The 10,245-nt window shown below is 57.3% G+C and overlaps 2 protein-coding genes across 2 annotated transcripts; one reads left to right on the top strand and one right to left on the bottom strand.

The window, feature by feature from the left end:
* The first annotated feature begins 290 nt into the window (after positions 1–290).
* LOC146526620 (uncharacterized) lies at positions 291–2,147 on the top strand. Its single transcript, XM_085206912.1, has one exon. The coding sequence runs from the start codon at positions 291–293 to the stop codon at positions 2,145–2,147; it is 1,857 nt and encodes a 618-aa protein (XP_085063038.1).
* A 5,191-nt stretch (positions 2,148–7,338) lies between these two features.
* On the bottom strand, positions 7,339–9,195 carry LOC146526619 (uncharacterized). The gene has a single exon (XM_085206911.1). It carries the CDS (start codon positions 9,193–9,195, stop codon positions 7,339–7,341), a length of 1,857 nt encoding a protein of 618 aa, XP_085063037.1.
* Positions 9,196–10,245: the final 1,050 nt, after the last annotated feature.

Below are 10,245 nucleotides of genomic sequence, written 5' to 3'. Positions count from 1 at the left end.
TAAAAACCCAAAATGATGACGTAGGGAGGCCCGAGGAGGGCGGTGATCTGTTGTTGCCCGAGATGGGCGGAGTAGTAGTTGTGCCCGAGAAAGGCGTAGGGAGTACTTTGCTCGAAAGGGGCAAAAGTCCGGCACTTGTGCCAATATGAGGGGGGTTGAAGGATGCGCGAGTCGTGTTAGAGCGTCTGGACCATGAGGAGGTTGCCTCTATTATAAGAGATAGGTCCAGGTCGTCACTTTCGTCGCGAGGCCGTTTCTGTGCGGCTTCCGAGTCAGACGCCGATGGCGTGATGTCTGTTGGGTCGAACGGCTCCAATGCTATCGAGGGGGCTAAAGCGCAGTTCCGAAAGGACAGAAAGAGGCGCCATCACAGGAAGAGTAACTCTGAATCCTCGGATGCGGATGGGGAGACAGAGACAAGCCGAAAGCGAAGGTTGCTTCGGCCAGAGGGAGTCGTGGTCGTACCAAATATTCCTGATGAGAATATAGGGCTAGCTGCTGGAAAGAAGGCGCTAAACGATGCCAAGCGCGAGGAGCGCCGGCTGAGGGCGGAGGAGGAAGTTGCTGAAATCTCCGCGGCGATACAAACTAGAGCAAGTTCTAGGCTCTCGGATGTGCCCCTGGAACTTTGCGGTGAGGAGCACATGGTCTCCGACTTGCGTAGCCAAGTATCTGATAGCTTGGCTATAATCAATAGAGTCGCCTGCAAGTCGGGGAATCTGAAGGGCACATTTACTAGGGCCCTTAAAGACGCTGCCGGAGTTATCTCTTCTGCCGTTAATACTCTGGCAAAGAGGACGGCATCAGAGGAAGTGGATATCCTCAAGGCAACAAACTCGCGACTGCAGTCGGAGTTGGTGGAGTTGCGGAAGGAGTTTGCCCTTTTGAGAGCGGAGTTGGAGCGGTCTAGAGCATCGGACTTGCGACCCACTCCCACGGAGTCTATTGCTGTGGAGGACATAGTGGGCACTATGGTCTCCACCAGGCTGGAAGCCTTTAAAGATCGGCTACCACCGGAGAGAAATCTGCGACCTCCGCTAGCGGCGGACAAGCGCAAGGTGGATAGCCCAAAGCAGGCGCAAGTGGACCCTGTCGCATCCACTTTGATGGCGCCGGCTAATCCGGCACCAAAGGAGCAAAGGTCTAAAAAGGCCAAGAAGAAGAAAGGCCCGGTAAAGACCGCATCTACTGAGCCTCGACCTCTGCCACCCGCTCCGGCTGATATGTCCGAGGGCTGGACTGTAGTAGCCCGGAAGGGGGCCAAGAAGAGAAAGCCAGCTCCTAAGCCGAAAGCGCAAAAGGCTAAAGCGCAAAAGGAGCCAAAGTTGCGTCGTCCTAGATCGCAAGTTGTGACGATTAAGTTGCAGCCAGCCGTCGCCGACAAGATGTCGTATAGCGATGTCCTTACCCGGGTCAAGGAAAGTATAAAGTTGGAAGACCTGGGTATAGAGGACCTGAGATTCCGTGTTGCGTCTACTGGCTCTAGAATGCTAGGCGCTAGAATGCCTGGCGCCAACACTGCTGAGAAGGCGGATGCGCTAGCTGAGAAGTTGCGTGGGGTTCTCAGCCCCGAAGAGGTCCAGGTGTCGAGGCCAGTGAAATGTGCGGAATTGAGGGTGTTTGGCCTCGATGACTCCGCCACTGCTGAGGACATGACGGCGGCAATAAGCCGAGTTTCCGGCTGTGCTGCGGGTAATATAAAAGTCGGAGAGATCCGACAGGACCGGGCCGGTCTAGGAACAGTATGGGTCCGATGTCCAGTCGGCGCAGCGCAGAAGATTAGCGGGGCGAGACTACTTGTTGGCTTCGTCTCTGCTGGAGTGAGGCTGTTGATGCCCCGTGCGCAACGTTGTTTCCGTTGCCACGAAGTGGGCCACATGGCTGCGAAGTGCAGTAGCCAGGTGGACCGCAGCAAACAGTGTTTCCAGTGTGGCCAGACCGGGCATCAGCAGAGATCGTGTTCGGCAGAGCCTCATTGTCCGGTGTGTGAGGCGGCGCAAACGCCCGCTAATCACATGTTGGGGAATGCTGCCTGTGGAAAGGCTAGCACCAATAACGGTGGAAAGCGCAGACGAGTGCCGGCAATATCGGCCAGGTCTAATATCCCAGCTGGGCCTGAGGAGGTGCAACACATGGAAGACCAATAATGGCTCTCCGCGTGTTGCATGCGAACATTAACCACTGTGCTAGGGCCCAGGACTTATTGGTCCAAAGCCTGGCGCAGTGGTCTATCCAGGTGGCGGTTGTTTCGGAGCCCTACAGCGTTCCCGACAGAGACAACTGGGTAGCCGACAACACCGGGGTGGTGACTATTATCACCCAGGTCGCCGCGGGCTCCCCGCCTTTCTCACGTGTAGAGAGAGGTGTGGGATGCGTCGCCGCACTTGTCGGCAACCTAGTTGTCGTAGAGGTCTACTTTTCCCCCAATCGAACTCTCGCGGAGTTTGAAGAGTTCCTTATACGATTGGGGGAAATGGTAGAGCGATTTCGTCCGGCGGAGATGTTGGTGGCCGGCGATCTCAACGCGAAGTCCAGCGTGTGGGGCTTCGCAACGACGGATGTGCGTGGTGTGACGCTGTCGGAGTGGGTTGTTGCCACCGGTTTGTCTGTGCTCAACCGAGCGACCAAGAACACGTGTGTGCGAAGGCTGGGCGGATCCGTCGTGGACGTTTCGGTCGCGAGCCCGGCCCTAGCATGTCGTGTTCGGGGCTGGCGAGTGCTGGATGATGTGGAGACTCTCTCGGATCACCTCTACATCTTGTACGAGATCTCCATACATCCTGCGGTGCCACCAGCCCCCACTCCAAACTCGCGAGAGTACGGACCGCGGTGGCAACTGGGTCGTCTCGACAGGGAGTTGTTGGAGGAGGCCGCGATAGTGAAATCCTGGTGGCCCCAGAGCTTGGCGTCTGCAGAAGACGCCGCATCCTGGGCGCAGGGGGCGCTGACGCGTATCTGTGACGCGTCAATGCCCCGTTCCGGGCGCCGCCCTCAACGGCGGCAAGTGTACTGGTGGTCGTGGGAGATCGCGCAACTGCGTAACACCTGCGTTGCGGCGAGACGCCAGTACAGCCACTATCGCAGACGGGTACAGAAGGTGCAGGAGGAGGAAGACCGACTGTACCGCGTCTATGTCGAGGCGAGAACGCAGCTGCAGGAGGAGATCGGTCGTGTGAAAGGCGAGTCGCACGACCGGTTGATCGCGGGGATAGACTTAGACCCGTACGGCACACCTTACCGAATGGTGCTCGGTAGGTTACGGGCTTGGGCACCACCACTGACGCAGACACTCCAACCGGACGTACTCTGAGGGGTTCTGTCGTCGCTATTCCCGCAGCGGGCCAGTTTTGCACCACCCAGTATGGCCCGCCCTGCAGCGCGTGAGGAGGAATAGGAGGACGACGAGGACAGCGTCACACCACCGGTGGAGGAGGAGGAGCTCGAAGAAGCTGTTCGCCGATCTCGGCTCAAGAGCACCGCCCCGGGCTTCGATGGCATTCCCGGCCGGGCGCTAACTCTGGCCCTCAACACCTTAGGGCCCAGAGTGCGAGGACTATTCACTGCCTGTCTGGCTCAAGCCATAATTCCACAGCGGTGGAAGACAGGCAGGTTAGTCCTCATCAAGAAGGAGGGTCGCCCGGCGGATTCAGCCTCCGCCTACAGGCCCATCGTGCTCTTGAGCGAGATCGCCAAGCTCCTTGAGCGTGTTGTAGCCAGGAGGCTACAACACCATTTGGAGGGGACAGGTCCGGACCTCTCGGACCACCAGTATGGCTTCCGTAGGGGGCGATCGACGGTGGATGCCATACTGGAGGTAAAGTCCTATGCGCAGGATGCGGTGGCCCGAGGCAATGGAGTCTTGGCGGTGTCTTTAGACATCGACTTTAGATTTCAACTGAATCCGAGCGGGGAAAACTGAAAAAATCGGTTTTCGCCACTTACCGCCATCGACACCAGTATCAACTGAATCCGAGCGGGGAAAACTGGAAAAATCGGTTTTTTCCACTTACCGCCCGCACCTTCCCGCGCATTCCCGCGGGTTGTATACCACCTTGAAGGCCCCTCGGAGCCCGAACGATCGACACCAGTTTCAACTGAATCCGAGCGGGGAAAACTGAAAAAATCGGTTTTCGCCACTAACCGCCCGCACCTTCCCGCGCATTCCCGCGGGTTGTATACCACCTTGAAGGCCCCTCGGAGCCCGAACGATCGACACCAGTTTCAACTGAATCCGAGCGGGGAAAACTGAAAAAATCGGTTTTTGCCACTTACCGCCCGCACCTTCCCGCGCATTCCCGCGGGTTGTATACCACCTTGAAGGCCCCTCGGAGCCCGAACGATCGACACCAGTTTCAACTGAATCCGAGCGGGGAAAACTGAAAAAATCGGTTTTCGCCACTAACCGCCGGCACCTTCCCGCGCATTCCCGCGGGTTGTATACCACCTTGAAGGCCCCTCGAAGCCCGAACGATCGACACCAGTTTCAACTGAATCCGAGCGGGGAAAACTGAAAAAATCGGTTTTTTCCACTTACCGCCCGCACCTTCCCGCGCATTCCCTCGGGTTGTATACCACCTTGAAGGCCTCTCGGAGCCCGAACGATCGACACCAGTTTCAACTGAATCCGAGCGGGGAAAACTGAAAAAATCGGTTTTCGCCACTTACCGCCATCGACACCAGTTTCAACTGAATCCGAGCGGGGAAAACTAAAAAAATCGGTTTACGCCACTTACCGCCCGCACCTTCCCGCGCATTCCCGCGGGTTGTATACCACCTTGAAGGCCCCTCGGAGCCCGAACGATCGACACCAGTTTCAACTGAATCCGAGCGGGGAAAAGTGAAAAAATCGGTTTTCGCCACTTACCGCCCGCACCTTCACCTTCCAACTTCGGGTTGTATACCACCTTGAAGGCCCCTCGGAGCCCGAACGATCGACACCAGTTTCAACTGAATCCGAGCGGGGAAAACTGAAAAAATCGGTTTTCGCCACTAACCGCCGGCACCTTCCCGCGCATTCCCGCGGGTTGTATACCACCTTGAAGGCCCCTCGAAGCCCGAACGATCGACACCAGTTTCAACTGAATCCGAGCGGGGAAAAGTGAAAAAATCGGTTTTCGCCACTTACCGCCCGCACCTTCACCTTCCAACTTCGGGTTGTATACCACCTTGAAGGCCCCTCGGAGCCCGAACGATCGATACCAGTTTCAACTGAATCCGAGCGGGGAAAACTGAAAAAATCGGTTTTCTCCACTAACCGCCGGCACCTTCCCGCGCATTCCCGCGGGTTGTATACCACCTTGAAGGCCCCTCGAAGCCCGAACGATCGACACCAGTTTCAACTGAATCCGAGCGGGGAAAACTGAAAAAATCGGTTTTTTCCACTTACCGCCCGCACCTTCCCGCGCATTCCCGCGGGTTGTATACCACCTTGAAGGCCCCTCAAAGCCCGAACGATCGACACCAGTTTCAACTGAATCCGAGCGGGGAAAACTGGAGCGGGCCAAAGATGTAAAGCGGCCCCGAAAACTCCACCGACCATCCAGAACAAGTCCGAGGTACTTCATGCTCCGGGCAACGTCAATTTTGACGCCACCGACGACGATGTGGGCATCTGCCGGTGGGCCCTTTCGAGGAGCATGGAAGTAGATTGCCTCGGACTTGTTGAGGGAGACTTCCAAGCCCAGCCGCTTTATGCGGCCGACTACCTCCACAACTCCAGCAGTCGCGAGGACCGCCGCCTCTCGATAGGTCCACTGCTGCGCCAAGACCAGCGTGTCATCGGCGTAACAGAGGACCTTTATCCCCCTCAGGGTGCCGCCCCGCAGCACCCAGTCGTATCCGATGTTCCAGAGGATCGGACCCAGCACCGATCCTTGTGGAACACCGGCCGACACAACGAACTCCTTCCAACCTCCTCCAGGAGCTGGAAAGGTCACAGACCTACCGGACAGGTAAGCCCCGATGACGCGGCGCAGGTATGGAGGCACACGATAGTATAACAGTGCCTCCTTTATGCAGGGCCATGGCAGGGAGTTGAAGGCGTTGGCGATGTCTAAAGACACCGCCAAGACTCCATTGCCTCGGGCCACCGCATCCTGCGCATAGGTCTTTACCTCCAGTATGGCATCCACCGTCGATCGCCCCCGACGGAAGCCATACTGGTGGTCCGAGAGGTCCGGACCTGTCCCCTCCAAATGGTGTTGTAGCCTCCTGGCTACCGAGCTACTAACTTACCGAGCACCATTCGGTAAGGTGTGCCGTACGGGTCTAAGTCTATCCCCGCGATCAACCGGTCGTGCGACTCGCCTTTCACACGACCGATCTCCTCCTGCAGCTGCGTTCTCGCCTCGACATAGACGCGGTACAGTCGGTCTTCCTCCTCCTGCACCTTCTGTACCCGTCTGCGATAGTGGCTGTACTGGCGTCTCGCCGCAACGCAGGTGTTACGCAGTTGCGCGATCTCCCACGACCACCAGTACACTTGCCGCCGTTGAGGGCGGCGCCCGGAACGGGGCATTGACGCGTCACAGATACGCGTCAGCGCCCCCTGCGCCCAGGATGCGGCGTCTTCTGCAGACGCCAAGCTCTGGGGCCACCAGGATTTCACTATCGCGGCCTCCTCCAACAACTCCCTGTCGAGACGACCCAGTTGCCACCGCGGTCCGTACTCTCGCGAGTTTGGACTGGGGGCTGGTGGCACCGCAGGATGTATGGAGATCTCGTACAAGATGTAGAGGTGATCCGAGAGAGTCTCCACATCATCCAGCACTCGCCAGCCCCGAACACGACATGCTAGGGCCGGGCTCGCGACCGAAACGTCCACGACGGATCCGCCCAGCCTTCGCACACACGTGTTCTTGGTCGCTCGGTTGAGCACAGACAAACCGGTGGCAACAACCCACTCCGACAGCGTCACACCACGCACATCCGTCGTTGCGAAGCCCCACACGCTGGACTTCGCGTTGAGATCGCCGGCCACCAACATCTCCGCCGGACGAAATCGCTCTACCATTTCCCCCAATCGTATAAGGAACTCTTCAAACTCCGCGAGAGTTCGATTGGGGGAAAAGTAGACCTCTACGACAACTAGGTTGCCGACAAGTGCGGCGACGCATCCCACACCTCTCTCTACACGTGAGAAAGGCGGGGAGCCCGCGGCGACCTGGGTGATAATAGTCACCACCCCGGTGTTGTCGGCTACCCAGTTGTCTCTGTCGGGAACGCTGTAGGGCTCCGAAACAACCGCCACCTGGATAGACCACTGCGCCAGGCTTTGGACCAATAAGTCCTGGGCCCTAGCACAGTGGTTAATGTTCGCATGCAACACGCGGAGAGCCATTATTGGTCTTCCATGTGTTGCACCTCCTCAGGCCCAGCTGGGATATTAGACCTGGCCGATATTGCCGGCACTCGTCTGCGCTTTCCACCGTTATTGGTGCTAGCCTTTCCACAGGCAGCATTCCCCAACATGTGATTAGCGGGCGTTTGCGCCGCCTCACACACCGGACAATGAGGCTCTGCCGAACACGATCTCTGCTGATGCCCGGTCTGGCCACACTGGAAACACTGTTTGCTGCGGTCCACCTGGCTACTGCACTTCGCAGCCATGTGGCCCACTTCGTGGCAACGGAAACAACGTTGCGCACGGGGCATCAACAGCCTCACTCCAGCAGAGACGAAGCCAACAAGTAGTCTCGCCCCGCTAATCTTCTGCGCTGCGCCGACAGGACATCGGACCCATACTGTTCCTAGACCGGCCCGGTCCTGTCGGATCTCTCCGACTTTTATATTACCCGCAGCACAGCCGGAAACTCGGCTTATTGCCGCCGTCATGTCCTCAGCAGTGGCGGAGTCATCGAGGCCAAACACCCTCAATTCCGCACATTTCACTGGCCTCGACACCTGGACCTCTTCGGGGCTGAAAACCCCACGCAACTTCTCAGCTAGCGCATCCGCCTTCTCAGCAGTGTTGGCGCCAGGCATTCTAGCGCCTAGCATTCTAGAGCCAGTAGACGCAACACGGAATCTCAGGTCCTCTATACCCAGGTCTTCCAACTTTATACTTTCATTGACCCGGGTAAGGACATCGCTATACGACATCTTGTCGGCGACGGCTGGCTGCAACTTAATCGTCACAACTTGCGATCTAGGACGACGCAACTTTGGCTCCTTTTGCGCTTTAGCCTTTTGCGCTTTCGGCTTAGGAGCTGGCTTTCTCTTCTTGGCCCCCTTCCGGGCTACTACAGTCCAGCCCTCGGACATATCAGCCGGAGCGGGTGGCAGAGGTCGAGGCTCAGTAGATGCGGTCTTTACCGGGCCTTTCTTCTTCTTGGCCTTTTTAGACCTTTGCTCCTTTGGTGCCGGATTAGCCGGCGCCATCAAAGTGGATGCGACAGGGTCCACTTGCGCCTGCTTTGGGCTATCCACCTTGCGCTTGTCCGCCGCTAGCGGAGGTCGCAGATTTCTCTCCGGTGGTAGCCGATCTTTAAAGGCTTCCAGCCTGGTGGAGACCATAGTGCCCACTATGTCCTCCACAGCAATAGACTCCGTGGGAGTGGGTCGCAAGTCCGATGCTCTAGACCGCTCCAACTCCGCTCTCAAAAGGGCAAACTCCTTCCGCAACTCCACCAACTCCGACTGCAGTCGCGAGTTTGTTGCCTTGAGGATATCCACTTCCTCTGATGCCGTCCTCTTTGCCAGAGTATTAACGGCAGAAGAGATAACTCCGGCAGCGTCTTTAAGGGCCCTAGTAAATGTGCCCTTCAGATTCCCCGACTTGCAGGCGACTCTATTGATTATAGCCAAGCTATCAGATACTTGGCTACGCAAGTCGGAGACCATGTGCTCCTCACCGCAAAGTTCCAGGGGCACATCCGAGAGCCTAGAACTTGCTCTAGTTTGTATCGCCGCGGAGATTTCAGCAACTTCCTCCTCCGCCCTCAGCCGGCGCTCCTCGCGCTTGGCATCGTTTAGCGCCTTCTTTCCAGCAGCTAGCCCTATATTCTCATCAGGAATATTTGGTACGACCACGACTCCCTCTGGCCGAAGCAACCTTCGCTTTCGGCTTGTCTCTGTCTCCCCATCCGCATCCGAGGATTCAGAGTTACTCTTCCTGTGATGGCGCCTCTTTCTGTCCTTTCGGAACTGCGCTTTAGCCCCCTCGATAGCATTGGAGCCGTTCGACCCAACAGACATCACGCCATCGGCGTCTGACTCGGAAGCCGCACAGAAACGGCCTCGCGACGAAAGTGACGACCTGGACCTATCTCTTATAATAGAGGCAACCTCCTCATGGTCCAGACGCTCTAACACGACTCGCGCATCCTTCAACCCCCCTCATATTGGCACAAGTGCCGGACTTTTGCCCCTTTCGAGCAAAGTACTCCCTACGCCTTTCTCGGGCACAACTACTACTCCGCCCATCTCGGGCAACAACAGATCACCGCCCTCCTCGGGCCTCCCTACGTCATCATTTTGGGTTTTTAATTTAACATTTTCCATTTTGTTCCCACGAGTGTGGGGGAAAAACGGTCCATCCGAGCAGTGCCCCCTGTACTCGGATAAGCCTATTACGCCAGGGTGTCGGCCGGTACCCTGGCGGGACCAGCAGTAGCGACTGATCTCCCCATCAGCCATGAACCCCTCGCGCTGCTTCGCCGCTTGGGTTGGGGTAATTTTTTATAGAGGTTTTCTTCCTCGCAGCCCGGCCGGTAAAGGCAAGGCCCTCAGTTCCATTCCTGATTACGAGACATGACCGCAACCAAGAGTGGAGTTCCGATATTTTCGGCGCTGGCACATCACTGCACCTGCGTGGCGGTAGGGTGAGTACACACCACGCACGCCCTCCGGTTCCTCACACTGTGACCTCTGCATGACAGAGGACACGCGAAGAACCACGCCGGATTATTAGCCAGCGAGCAATCATTACCCAAGGACGAATCCTGTAGGCACCAATTACTCGCCGCCCAGGGTGCACCGGTCCGCAACACTGTTCGTCCCCCCCGAACGACAAGCATTCGAGAAAGGGCCAACAGCGGGTGAACACACGAGGAGGTCATCCGACCAAGCACCCCAACCTAACCTGACATTTTTTTTTTTTTTTTTTTAACGTGAGGAAATCCTTTTACGGATACCGGCCCGAGTGGGGACTCGAGCGGGTTATGTGGGACTCATGGACCGGCTGAAGGCCAATCCCAATACCCACTAAAACCTCACGGTGCTCCTCCTCGACCGCCACTGACCGCG

The sequence above is a fragment of the Heliconius melpomene genome, unplaced genomic scaffold, assembly GCF_056956725.1.
Source record: "Heliconius melpomene rosina isolate 202511_hmr_F unplaced genomic scaffold, ASM5695672v1 ptg000039l, whole genome shotgun sequence".
Classification (NCBI taxonomy): Eukaryota; Metazoa; Arthropoda; class Insecta; order Lepidoptera; family Nymphalidae; genus Heliconius; species Heliconius melpomene.
This window is presented reverse-complemented; position numbering and strand designations above follow the sequence as displayed.